General features: G+C 40.4%; 1 protein-coding gene across 1 annotated transcript; it reads left to right on the forward strand.

Annotated features, from left to right (window-relative positions):
* The first annotated feature begins 278 nt into the window (after positions 1–278).
* sh3bgrl3 (SH3 domain binding glutamate-rich protein like 3) lies at positions 279–13,477 on the forward strand. Its single transcript, XM_080735861.1, has 3 exons — positions 279–417; positions 7,685–7,852; positions 10,131–13,477. The coding sequence occupies exons 1-3, from the start codon at positions 373–375 to the stop codon at positions 10,194–10,196; spliced, it is 279 nt and encodes a 92-aa protein (XP_080591987.1). The 5' UTR covers positions 279–372; the 3' UTR covers positions 10,197–13,477.
* The last annotated feature ends 855 nt before the right edge of the window (positions 13,478–14,332 follow it).

Below are 14,332 nucleotides of genomic sequence, written 5' to 3' on the forward strand. Positions count from 1 at the left end.
TTTCTGAGTAAAGAACATCATAGAAAGTGTATTTAAATTGAATGAATGAATGAATGAATGAATGAATGAATGAATGAACATCTAACTAAAAAACCTGCAGGCCTATATTAAAGGGGGGGGAAAGCCCATAAACCATTTCAGGGGTCGCGGGCCGTATGTTTGGTCACCCAACATATTGATGGCACATTAAATGGCACACTGTCTCTTTAAATGTACGCAGCCAGCGTTGGTTTTGTACGTAACACAGACACAGAGAGAGAGTAAAGAGAGCGAGACAGAGAGAGCTGTGCTGTGCTGTGCTGTGCTGTGTGTTTATAGCGACACAAACATCCAAAACCCTGTGTAAAAACACACATACTCACACACACCATCATGGGAATCAAGATCTACTACACCACGGTCACAGCTAGCAGAGAGGTGAGTGCACGCTTCAACCCAAAACTTATAATATCGATCTGATCACTTTGTGATCACATCCATGTAACAGTGCTTGTATTGATCCAGTAGTACAGACACACCCCAGCAGAATGAATGCCCTGCTATGTGGATAACACACAGAACTGCTTTGGCCTGCCTATGCACATCATACACACGCACCAGTGACTTTATTGTTATGGAAATGATGATCACAATGCATCGTTAAATGTCAGATCGCTTCATTGCTTTTATTAGTCAAGGCTGCATAGCTTTAAGTTGGTGCAGAACACACTGAGGCCACCATAAAGTGCACCCAGCAGCGGCGTCAGTTCAGAAAAAGCTACGGTATGGCAACATTACTAGACACCAGTCATGTTGCCATACCTTAGCAACAGGCACGATGAAAAGTACATTTTATTATTTCCCCCTGCTGTAGCCAAGGTATGGCAGCTGCCATAGCTTGCCATACCCAAGTGACGCCTCTGTCAACCAGGAAAAGGAAAGGGGAAGTCATTATTCATTGCTTTTGTTCCGCGATTCTGTGTGATTTCCTTCACATCTATACGAGATAACCTAAATAAATAAAACTAGTCTTTAGTGGCCCGGATGGTTCAACATTAATGGTGCCTTTCCAGCAGCATTTAGACGTTAAAAAACGTGTGTAACTGTCATTGTGTGTATGGGTGGGCAGAAGAGGCTATGTTGTAGCATATTGGCTGTAGTGAGTCAGGTGGCATCGCTTCCATTGAAGATGATTTAGTCACTATTTCGCTGACATAATTATTGAACATGATATTGATGTATGAATATGATATTGATGTGACATCTAGCTAGCTTTGGATTAAGACTGGCACGCTTGTTTTTCTTTAAACGGTTCTGACATGCTTGTGTAGTATCACTGTCAGACTTGTCCCTGTCGACACCCCTCATATTTTAGTTGTACTTCCTTGTTTAAGGGCCCTATACTACTCCATAAATGTACAAGTCAAACGTTTAAAGGTCCGATCTTAAAGACATGGATGCCACCCGACTGTACGGGCCCTTTGTGCTCGCTTATATTCCATATAGTCTAATAAAGAAGACGTTTTTATCCAGCCTGTGACTAAATGTCGCCGTATTCTTCAGTGAGTACAGTGGCGCTGTTTCAGCAGGTGAAAGCCGGTATTGCACTCCACGGAAACGAGGAAATACGGTGACATTCAGGGACAGAGAAGATTAAAGCGTCTCTTTATTAGTTTTTCTGTACTTTTACTAAACATAAAGGACCCGGTATGACGGGTAATGACTGTTGCTTTAAGGTCAACCCTCTATATTTTGTATGTGTATTATTCTGGAGAAGTAGGGCCTTTAAACATGGACGTTTTGTGGTTATTTGGAGTTGGCGTCCAAGACTGACAGATATACCTACAATGTCAGACTCTGGGGAGTGGGATCTCTGTCAGACTTAATCCAAGCAAGGATAGGCCCTATAAACTGTACATTGACTAACACATGATATATACTATAGGCCTATCTGGGCAGGGCCAGTAACCATACTGTGTGTGATACCATGGTGTGTTTAAATGGTGAGCTTACAAGCAGACTGTGCTTTGTGAGAGGGGGAAAACACTGCAGTGTGTGAACCATGTGGTATCAATTATGTCTGTATGGAATCCATTGAGATCATATGAGTGTGACCAGTCATGGAAAGAAGAACGCTGCTTGTTTTAAGCAGCAATACCACAATATAGACATGCTCTGCTCTGCTGCAAGTACAAGGCCTGTGTACAGAATTTGAATTAAATTGGGCTTATGTTGTTTGTATAATGTTCTTAATCTACAAAAGTAGGAACTAAAGCTGAAAAAATAGAAAAAAGGGGGGGAAAAGTGCAATAATTACCCTCTTGCATTGTGAGCTTGTAGATCTGCTATTTTCAAAAGATTTTTACACATTTGAAAACTTGAAATGGAACATTCTGCCTAATGGGTACGTTTACTTTTGGTACTTTTGCTTGTAGAGCATTTCTACATTGCCGTATTAATACTTTTACCCCTTAAAAGCGGGAACACGTCTTTTTCACGTTCGATTTTTACCACTTTAACCATTATTTTATGCTTTGACTATACAAATAAATAGCAGAGAAGCTCACAGCGCGGCACAGAGTGCCTCAAACCTTTGTAAATCTTTGCTTCTGGGGCGGGGGCCCTGGAACAAAATATTTTGAGATGAGGGTTGGCGGTCAAATACATATATTCCTCGAGTCGGGACTAGGGGTTCTTGTTCTTGATATTGAAAAGTTTGAGCACCACTGATCATAGAAACATACGTTTTTCAGAAAAAGGATTTAGGAGACACTTTTAGGTATTTTTCAGGCCTACCCATTTAGAACGGGTACACATTATTGTGTATCATTATTTTATGCTTTAACTATTGAAAAATAGCAGATATACAAGCTCACAGTTTCTATGTCAGCAATCTGGCCAGCCATCGTCAACTGGAGCTCAGTTAGTCTGTTCTTGAGAGACTACACCCAAAAAACTGATTCAACCCCCCTATAAATGTGACACATATAAATTATGTTTGCTTTATTTAATTACTTCACTTCAAGGCATAAGCATATACATTTAATTGATATAACTCAAATATTATTAATAGTGCCAGATGTGATACATTTACATTATGTTGGCTTTATTTAAATGTATTTAATTATAATATATGCAAATGTATTGAATTGATGTAACTGAACAAATATTAATCGTGCTTACCTTAAATATATACATTTACAATATATGCATTTTTATTAAATTGTTCCAACTCAAATGTAATTAATAGTGCTTATACAAAATCTATTCATTTAACATTATGCATTTATATTACATTCATGTAACTCAAATCTTAGTAATGGAATTTAAAAACACATTGAAAATGAGTTCCAATGAAAACTCCCAGAGTCCCATAAACCACGCCTCTCACCAATTTTATTGAGTAGTTTTTAAGGCTGAAATCATTCTGAGAATATTGTTTGAATCCAACTCAATTTTATTAAGTACATTTTACAGATCTGAGAAGTGACTCCAGCCCTTTCCCTTGATTGGTCAAATAAGTTGGTCACATGTTATGCAAAGCATGCTGGGAACAGCATTTTTCTAGGTTTTCAGGGAAATGTTTAAGCTTTCGGGAGCTAAAAATGCTAAATGTATCATATCAATGTGTCTGCCTTGGCAAGATGACTGTCATATGTCAGAATTTGATTTGTCAGTATTTGAGCCTAAACCCTAACCCTAACTGCTAGGCTGCTAGTTTAAGCTTGAGCTCCCTCCCCATGCTAGGCTAAAAGAGAAGAACTCATGGTAACTTTGAGGTTATTGCGTTGGTTTTCTCTTAAATGTTCTGATTATTCAATAATCACTGCTATTGCATACATCCATTATGCATCTGTATGTTGATATTGTAAAACTTGAAACAAATCATCCAGAAGAAAACCTGAAACCGAACTCTTCTTATGTAAATGTAAAAGTATTTTATTTATCTTAGCTTAATTCCATAAAAATGAGTTGAACCAACACATTTACGTTAACATTTGTTTGAGTTGGACAAACGTAAATTAATTAAGTTCATATAATTAACTTGGCTTAAGTTAATGAAAATGAGTTGGACTAATTGAACAACATGCATTGCATTGAATGTAGATTTGACTTGGGACTACATATATCCCATATATAAATTTACTCATATAAAATGGGTGGAAAAGTTTCACACATTTAAAATGTGTTCAACTGAGAGATTATTTTTTTGGGTGTACTATGTCAGTGGTTCTCAAACCTTTTCATGTGAAGGACCCCTAAAATTATATTTATTTGGCCACGGACCCCCATCTCAAAATATTTAGTTCCAGGGACCACCCAGAAGCAAAATTTGAGTTACAAACGTTCGCTTTGAAAATACATATATTCAAAGATTTGCACACATTTTCAAAAAAATAGCAGATCTACAAGCTCGCAGCGCGGCACTCGGTGCCGTGCTGCGAGCTTGTATTTCTGCTATTTTTCACTGGTTAAAGCATTCAATAATTCTAGGCCTAAATGGGAAGAGTAAAGGAACTCTTTTTACTTTTTCCACTGCTTTACATTTTGTTTACAACTTTTTCCACCGCTGGAGTCTTGGTTCTTCTTACAACAGTGTGTCACGTTCCCACGTACCCTACCCTCTGAATGCCAGCGTTTACAGTTGGTGCCTTGCCCATGGGCGTGGTGACTTCCTCAGCACAGCCCTGGCAGATAGCATTGAGCTAATGGTATCAATCATTAAACCCACACAGTCAGATAAGGAGACGGCGGTGCGTACACAAAAAAAGGCACAGACAGTCACTGACCTCAAATATCAACCCAGTAGGTTATGTAAAAGGTTCAGTATTATGTTTGGTTAACCTGTTCAGTGTTGTCATACTCTTTTGAATTCATTTTACTTTAGTTCTAGTCTTATTTCAGTTATCTGAAAAGTTTGTTTTGGTTGACAAAATCTACAGTTGATTTTGTCAACCAAACGTTTTTTTTTTTTGGCAGGCCTTGATGGTGTCCAGAGGCAGCTCCACAAATCACGTTCAACCCAGATTTGACTCTAAAATAGGCTCTAATTAGTTCTCTAGCTATACCACTAACATGTGGAACTCCCCTTTTGTTATTGATGGTATCCTATGCAAAGTATGCTGTTCTATCCGTCTGTCTTTCAATGTTATGAGATACATAAAGTAGTTCCTGTGTAAATAAGCCATAAAGCTGACTAGGATCTCCTTTTAGTTGACCTTGTACCAGTGATTTGTACTGTCATGAAACTGTACTTTTTCCTATGCAACCTTCTAATAAAATCTTCTTCAATCGTAATGGATGAGTTTACACTTGGTTGCATGATGGTAATATCCGATCTACAAGCTCACAACGTGTCACCCGTCGCAGGGTGACGCGTTGTGAGCTTGTATCTGCTATTTTTGAGAACCACTTTTCTTAACAACTCTCTTTTCTGAAAAAAACTTTGATGCTTTCCCTGTCTTTATTGTAAAAAAATCACACCCGTGTGAACTGAGCGGTGGTTCCCCCCCCCCCCCCTTCCCCCCTGTGTGTGTGTGTGTGTGTGTGTGTGTGTGTGTGTGTGTGTGTGTGTGTGTGTGTGTGTGTGTGTGTGTGTGTGTGTGTGTGTGTGTGTGTGTGTGTGTGTGTGTGTGTGTGTGTGTGTGTGTGCGTGTGCCTGGTCTGGCCTGGCCTGAACAACAGCGCCCCTCCCTTAACTCATTTAATGCCACCCTTTCACCACTAGAGGGGGCCAAGTGTGCCACAGACAATCCCATAGAGATATGCTGGTATATGCAGAAGCCCTGCAGCCATGACTTGCCTAAACACTTTCCTTTGTGCATGTACAGGAAGAGGATGAAGTTAGCTTGAAGTTAGCTATTGGCTACCAAGCATTTTAAAAGCCTTATTTTCGTCAACTTAGCCATGATTAAACCTTGCACACCTCATGCATGGGAAAAAAACAGAGAAGAATGAGCTCTAAAAAATCCAATGCAATCCTGGATTGCATTGTTGTGGGTTTGTGCAGTTTGTTCACAGCTTTCAAACAAAAAAATCCGATTGGAAATCCGTTCAGGCATTCTTGAGATAATAGCCATTATGTTTTACACTGTTGTGAGCTTGGAGGTCTGCTACCTGAGTTGTATGGGGGTTGTATGGGGGTTAAACATGTAAAATCGCGATTGAAATCATGTTCACTAGTTTTGATGGGGTCCAAAAAAAAAAATTCAAAAAAAAAATTTCAAATTTTTTTTTTTTTTTGAATCACGTGTATACACGTGATTGGCACTGTGGGATGCGCTAATATATCACGTGTATACACGTGATTGGCACAGAATGAGTTAACATGTGTGGTCAGAAAAGGTTACTGCAGGCTACAGACAGACAGACAGACAGACAGACAGACACGCACGCAGACAGACAGACAGACAGACCCACACACACGGCCACGTATAGGAGCGTTGTGACCACTGCTCAAAAAAGTTAAAGCTCTGGTATATATAGTAATCATTGCAATAGAGCAGGGGTCTTCAACGTGGTTCAGGCCAAGCACGCCTTCCTGAGAGCAAGAGATGAAGCATTGAAGCAGATTTCATAGCTGGCTTCATAGACTTGTTTGACAGCACTGTTCACATTATCTTTTGTATTGATTTGTTGGATTCATGTACGTAGTTTCAGACATTTAACCACTTAAATCTCCAATACTTATTAAACTTGACCTTTGGCTCTGTACTTGATCAGACTTTCCCCCCCTCTACATCAAACCTCTTCACTGAAAATAAAGTGTTGTGAGCTTGTAGATCAGCTATTTTTCAGTTAACACCCCCCCCCAGAATAGGGAGGCTAGTGTTCAAGTAGTTAATGGAAAAATAAAAATCACTCAAATATTTGGGAGGCCCCCTGTTAGTAACTGAGAAGTCCTTATAGAGGTCCCACCACCCCTGTTGAAGACCCCATGCTATGGAGTGTTTGATCAGTAACAGGAGTTTCCCCGTCCATCCAGCTCTTTAACAAACAGAACATACATTTTCGGGCGGGACGCCAGTTTTATCCAATAAGGACAGAGAACCCCACAAACATAATTCACCAGCTTAAGTTCCAGTTTCAATATTGTATTAGTCGGGGATCCACATGCCCAAAAGCTCAAGGAATAGGGTTGAACCTGTGATGTTCAAAACTGTGAAAAGTGATGACTCATCACTGTGATGACTGTGAAAAGTGATGACTCATCACTTTTCACACTTTGGTTGGTCCATTTTCTAGCCCAAGGAATGTTTTTTGTGCAAAACAAATGCTTGCAATGGATTCAGAATCATGAAAACCCTCCAGTTTGACCCCTCACATGCTACTTAAAGCAGATATTTTCTTTGTTATTATATATTTCCTTTCCTGTGTAGTGGAGGCAAAGGGACAGTGAATATACAAATGGCCATAACTTTTTTTCGCGATGTTTCCGGCAGAGCAGGCCTCTCATTCTGTGGACCTTAATGACCAAACTAATAGATAAAACAGAAATAAAAAGTGCGGCAGAACATCACAGGTCCAATTTCATCACTTCCAATGTCACCTATTTATTCTGTATCCTTTATGAGTTATGTCCTTTGAGAGTTTGATGTAGATGGGAAAAAGTCAGAACAAGTCTTTTTGGGGTGAACTGTCCCTTTAATGCGTTACAGTTCGTTTACCTATAAGTAAAAGTACTTTGTCGTTGTTGTTTTTCCAGATCAAGTCTCAGCAGGCCGAGGTACTGAGGATACTGGAGAGTAAAAGTATCCAGTATGAGCTGATCGACATCTCACTGGGAGGAGAGATCCGGGACGAGATGAGAGCCAAGTCCGGGAACCCCAAAGCCATCCCCCCACAGCTGTTCAACGAGGACCAGTACTGCGGGGTAACACTCTTCTTTTTTTTTTTTTAAAGATTTGTTTTTGGGCTTTTATGCCTTTATTGATAGGACAGTAGACTGACAGGAAATGGGGGGAGAGATGGGGAGAGACATGCGGCAAAGGTCGTCCGGATCGGGAATCGAACCGGCGCCGCCGCCAGGCATCAATGCCTATATGGTATGCGCTTAGACCAGTAGGCCACCGGGCGCCCCGGGCAACACTTTTCTTTTTGACAGTTTTTTATTTAGCTTCCGTCAGTGAAAAAAAAAAAAGTTGTCTGCGAACATTTTTCGTCGTATTTTTAGTAGACGGAATTAACACTGCTGGGTAAGAACAAAATAAAATAAAATATTGTTTCAACAAGGATCAATACTGCGGGGTAAGACAACACTTTATCATTATCATATTTCGCCCTTCCAATAGGCTATGTGATGTCTGTAGCAAAGATGCTTAATTTAGATAGCCCAACCCACGCTCTAGGGCAGTGGTTCTCAAACTTCCTTTAGTCTCAGGTCACCCCTCTATCCACACGGCACCCCTGAATGACATTGTTACTTCATAACATTTATGTCATTACGGTACCAAAATATGTAAATCTTTGCCCCTAAGATACAGTGTATCAAGAGGAAAACTTGAGAGAACATCCGTTTCCATTGCGACATATTTAAAATAACTATACTTGACGTTTAACCACTTGAATCCCAATTTGCGGGGAATTTTAACCAAAACTCCAGCGATCCATGAGAGCCGAGTTGGTGTCGGCTAGACCACACTCTGGCATCGCATCCGTCTCCGAAGAGGGCTCCGTCTGATGGCAGGTTCTAGCGAACGTCCTCTGTTTGCTGGTACTAGATCTAGCGAGAGTGTGTTCGCTGGGACGGAGAAAGGTCCATGACAAAGTCGATTTTCTCCTGATCTGTCTCTCTGGAAAACAGCCATTTTAGTGTCAGAATGTTGGGCGACTGGGTCTAATATTTAGTTCAGTGACCATGGAGCCAAAGAATGGGTCACAAGCTGTGTTCATGTTTACTTCTCCCATTGGAATTGAGTAGACTCCAACCTGCTTCTGCTCTCCTATCACATGGTTTCTCAAAGTGGGTGCCGTGACTCAAGTCTATGGGTGCTGCAGAGTACATTGATCATATTTGGAATTGATCAAAATCACTTCGGTTTAACCACTTACACCGTCTAGTACAGTACAACGCAGGTCTGTTTCATTAATCTAGAGTCTAGATTAATGAAACAGACCTGCGTTGTACTGTACTTGACCAGAAATAGCAGATCTACAAGCTTGTAGACGGCTATGTTTGGTGAATGTCCCCCCCAGAAAATGGATGCTGGGGTTCGAGTGGCCAAACGCCAAATATAAAAGTTATATTCAACCTGTCCTAAAGGGACATTCTCAAGTTTTCCTCATAACATGAACTGGTATCTTGGGGGGGAAAGATGTTCATGTTTGACATAAATGTAAGGTGCTGTAAAGTAATAATGAAATTCATGGGTGCCGTGGATGAAAATGTTGTTTATCGGGGTAACCTGAGCCAAAAAGGTTTGAGAACCACTGTCCTAAAGGGACTACCACCTACAGTACGTCACATAAATACTGGAAATGAAAGCCACTAAGTCGGGCTGTCTTGGGACAGTAGTTCCCTTTTCCAGAGGGTAGCACTTCCGCTTTCCGTTCCGTGTCAGTTTGTCATTGCTTCATTTGAGCCGGGTGCAAACCTTTTTTCCTCTAGTGCAGGGTTCCCCAATTAGTTTTCCCCAAGGGCCAAATTATGTTTAGGGTACCAAGCCGAGGGCCGCAACATTGCAGGGGGGCGACGGTGGCGTTCCCGCTACTCCAGTGACAGTTCGGATATCGACGTTGTCGGGTGAAAATCTTGTATGTCCAAAACTGTTCGTTTTGCATTTATCATTTTAAAAATGATTTAAACTAGTGAAAACAGCCGATCTACAAGCACACAACGCCTCGCACCGCGAGGCGTTGTGTGCTTGTAGATCTGCTGTTTTCACTACTTTTGTGGCCTTGTTTGATGAAGCAGAGTTTTACTTTGCGAAAGAACGTACACATTTTGAGATACGGGTTTTCCACCCGACAATGACGACATACTAGTGTTGTTGCTGCTCTTATACCACCATTATTACTGGGGTTGGTGGGGGCCAGACACTAGCCCCCCGCGGGCCGCCTATTGGGGAACCCTGCTCTAGTGACTAGAAACAAGCTGACGCTGACTTTTGTTTAAATCTTTTTATGTTTTGCTCTCTCTTCCTCCCAACCAGGACTACGAGATGTTCTCGGAGGCCGTGGAGGAAGACACAGTGGACCAGTTTTTGAAGCTGGCGTGAGGAGGCGTTTCTCTCTGTCCTGTCCTGTCCTCCCCTCCCCTCCCCCTCCCTCCTCATCACCACCACCACCATTACCCATTTGCCCACCTGGAAACCCGTTCACCCCTCCTCCTCCTCTCAGCCAGGCTGGCACAGCCCGCCTGCCCTCCATGCCATGACCAATGCCAAACACATTCTACGATCAACCTGGATCACAACACACACACACATAAACACATTCCCTAACTGCTAGGCTCTCGAAACTTAAAAGGGTGTATTTCACTTTCACGTCTGTGGTCTTTTTAACGTCTACTCAGGCTTTTGTGTGACCCCCCAGACAGTTTTATAAGTTGCTTGATTCAATATTGAGATATTTGATATATTTGTTCAATCAGACGTGACCCCCTTCCTATTGAAGTTCCCATTGTCACTTCAAACTCCCATTTTCAAGCAACTTAACAACTTAAAATCAGTCTGGTAGTGCACGCAAAAAGCTAGAGTAGACATTAAGAAAATACATTTCAAAAAGTGAAAATACACTTTAAAAAGTGTTTTAAAGTGAAAAAAAAAAACACCTTTAACCACTGTTTGCCTCCCCAACTATTCTCGAAACTCTTAACCACTGTAACTGCAAAATGGCACTTGGGTAGAGGTCTGGGTGGAGCAGTTACCTTGTCATGAGGCAACTCTAAATATTAGGGAGATATAGTCAATAGTTGCTGATGTTGATTTGCAACTGATAATCCAAAATATGCCTCCGCATTCAATCAAATAAGAACATCACACAACCCCGTACAGCCTTTTATACAGTAGTAGGTTGTCAGAATGGACTTTGTTTGTGTTTATGTGCTAAAAGAGTTACCGTTAGAGCTGTTTCAGGGTACAACCTACTGTAAGTCCACGAGGAGACAATTTTTCGATTATCAATTTCTAACCAACAGCGTGACTATTGAAGATCTATCTGTAATATTTGCAGTAACATCGCGACAAGGTAACTACACGAGCCAAGCCTCTACCAAAAGTGGCATCGCGCTTTAAGTTTTGTTTTTGTTTCATGTGTTATACAATGTCTTTTTTTGTAATTTTCCTGCGCTGAATGTTGTTTTTTCTGACGTGCTAGTGTCACTTATCGGTCTTAATGTAACCAATCTCTGGTTAGTCCTTATTAGGGAACCAACGGGGGCGACCAGATGTGGTCAGCTCATCTGGGCTCGCTGTGATCACGGGATCGGATGAGAGTAATCGGTTAGATTCGCAAGGAATGTCACTGGTGTCCCTGCGAGACCGGAAATCTTCGCGTAGTTCTTAATCAGTGGTGGATGAAGTATTCAGATTTGAGCTCTTTGCTTAAAGGGGAAGACCACCCATTTTCAATATTGAACTATGTAATTAATATACCTTAGAGGAGTTGTGTGGAAATGAAAAAAAAGTTCCCCCTCTTCTGTGTTGCCTAGAACTGGAGGATTGTTTTTGGGGTTTGTATTGTAAAGTACAATGTGTGATGTCATCAAGTTGTAATTTGCAATACAAACCCCAAAATCAATCCTCCAGTTCTAGGCAACACAGAAGAGGGGGAACTTTTTTTTCATTTCCACACAACTCCTCTAAGGTATATTAATTACATAGTTCAATATTGAAAATGGGTGGTCTTCCCCTTTAAGTAAAAGTAGCAATGGCACAAATGTAGAAATGCTCTGTTAGAAGGCCGTTCAAAGATTTTACTTGATAAAAAGTACAAAATGTATTGACTTCAAACTATACTTATGTTACTTTACCAACGCTTGTCTTAAAAAAAAAAAAGAAGGAAACTAAATAACATTTGTTCTCTTCCGGTCTTGTATGTCCAAAAAGAAAACCCTTTACTTTTCAGGACATGGAACGAGAATGTTCAGAAATGGCAAAACGCAGCCGATCTAACAGGCTCGCGACGCGCTGTATCACGACACGTTGTGAGCTTGCAGATTTGCTATTCATTCATCAATGTTGTGAGCTTGCAGATCTGCTATTCTCACTTTTTGCTTGACGACAAAGTGGGACATTTAAGTGCTATAGTGTTTAGGACATCTAGCCGGGTCTGAGGACCCCGTTAGACAGCAGAGGGGTCCATGCGTCCATCATAAGAAAACAGCAGAACGTGTGATCAAAGCATTCCTTGTTATAAGGTTAAAACTCAGTGCCAATACATATACAGTATATACCCGTGACAACGTTTGAAGAGAGATAATCTGTAGCATATCTTATCGTTTTCAAGTTTCGCTGTTCTATGTCTTAAAGATAATATCAGATACTTAATCTTCCAGGCACAGTTCGGTCTCTTAATATTGGTTCATGATGATGACAGATTACGATTAAAAAAAGAAGAGTTTGGAAACCTGGAAACTTGTATTATAAGTACAAAAGAGTTGTGCATTTTGTAACGGAAAAAGAACTGGAGCTAAATTGTTCGTGAATAATATTTGCGGTCCAATTCTCACATTTTATTCTGGTCCTGTATCATTTCATAAAAAAGATGCACTGCACTGCACCACTATGCACTGTCCCAAACCCTGTGGAAAACTGAGCACTCGGACGCCGGTTGTTATTGATCGAACGATTAGACTCGAACGATTAGACACCACTGTTTTCGGTGCATTGTGTGTTTGCAAACACGTAGTGCCCATGATGACAGGTACATATCTAGTTAACGTGTTCATTTTTTATCTTGAGTATTCGTTCCCATATCTTGTCCTCCCGTGACACTTTCATTTGCTGTTTTTGAACACAAACCATGACGTTTTTTGTTTTGTTTTTTGTTTCTTTTGATGCATTTCTAAGCCAGTAATTTGAAGACGGCGAAGTCTCTTGAGTCCGCCGTCGTCAAATTATTGCCCCAGGAATGTGTCAAAAAGCACACAAAAACAACATGAATTCAAGGCTTCAATAAATACAAAATATGTCATTTTTTTGTGGTGAACTACTCTATGTCTGAGACTTAAAACTAACACAGAGCATTTTAAAGTGTACCAACATTATATGTGGGGCACATGTATTACACCTGTACAGCAAGTATTGTGCACTGTTTTTGTAAGTTGACGCTAGTCGATGTGTTTGCTGGTTAATCAAGACGACGCATGATCCACTATTAAATCAACGTCATTCAGACATTCCATAACAGTACACACGTCTCTCTTTGAGCCCCTCTGTGCTTTGCTTTTTGGACCAACCCCCCCTTTGGCCAAAATGAGACGAGAATAAAGGAATTAAGATGCTGTTGTCTTCCAAGAAGATTGTGAAAAGTGACTTATGGGTTGAATAAAAATGGAACTGAGTCTAAAAGTCTGAATGATTATGTATTTGTTTATTATTATAATAGTCTAGGAGACAGTTGTTGCTATTTATTGGTCGATCATTATGAAAGAAAAGAGGATAGATGGATAATACACCTTCATAAGATAAATGGATATAGAGATTGATTGTGTTTACAAGGCTGACATGCTAATTAGCTACTTAGTGTCATATTAATAGCCATTTCCTCTGCAGTTTAATAACATGATTACATTATTCATGAACTTGTGAATTACAACATTGAGTCTACATTTCACAGAGGAATCTCACAGGTCTGTTTAACAATGGATTCCCAATGAAGCTCATTAGTCTGGTTGTGCACTTTCAGAGGTTGTGCATTGCTTTTGCTTCACACATGGAGTCACGCTGCCTTCTACAGGTAACAATGGTGTATTACATGTACAGGTAGACTTTGGTGTACTGCTGATATTGTTTATTGTAAGAGCGTTATGAGCTTGCAGATCTGCTACTTATTTTCTATTTTTGAAGATTGTTTTTGAAAATATTTGAGGAGACAGACAGACAGAGGGGTATACTATGAACCCAAGATTCGCTCTTTTTTGTTTTTTGTGCAAAACAAATGCTTGTAATGGATTCAGAATAATTAAAAACCCCTTGTTAGACCCCTAACATGCTACTTAAAGCATATTTTTTGGGAGTGATTTTTTTCCCCTTATAGTACAGTGTATAGTAAGTGAATGAGACCCAGAATTACCCTAGCTGTCAAACATTTTGCTAGGGATGTTGAATTTCAATCATTGTTAGATATGTTACTAGACACCTTTACGAACACATTGGTGAAGGAATTGTTTGGTAAGGAATTTATTCCCAGG

The sequence above is a fragment of the Nannobrachium achirus genome, assembly GCF_963921795.1.
Source record: "Nannobrachium achirus genome assembly, chromosome: 10".
Lineage (NCBI taxonomy): Eukaryota > Metazoa > Chordata > Actinopteri > Myctophiformes > Myctophidae > Nannobrachium > Nannobrachium achirus.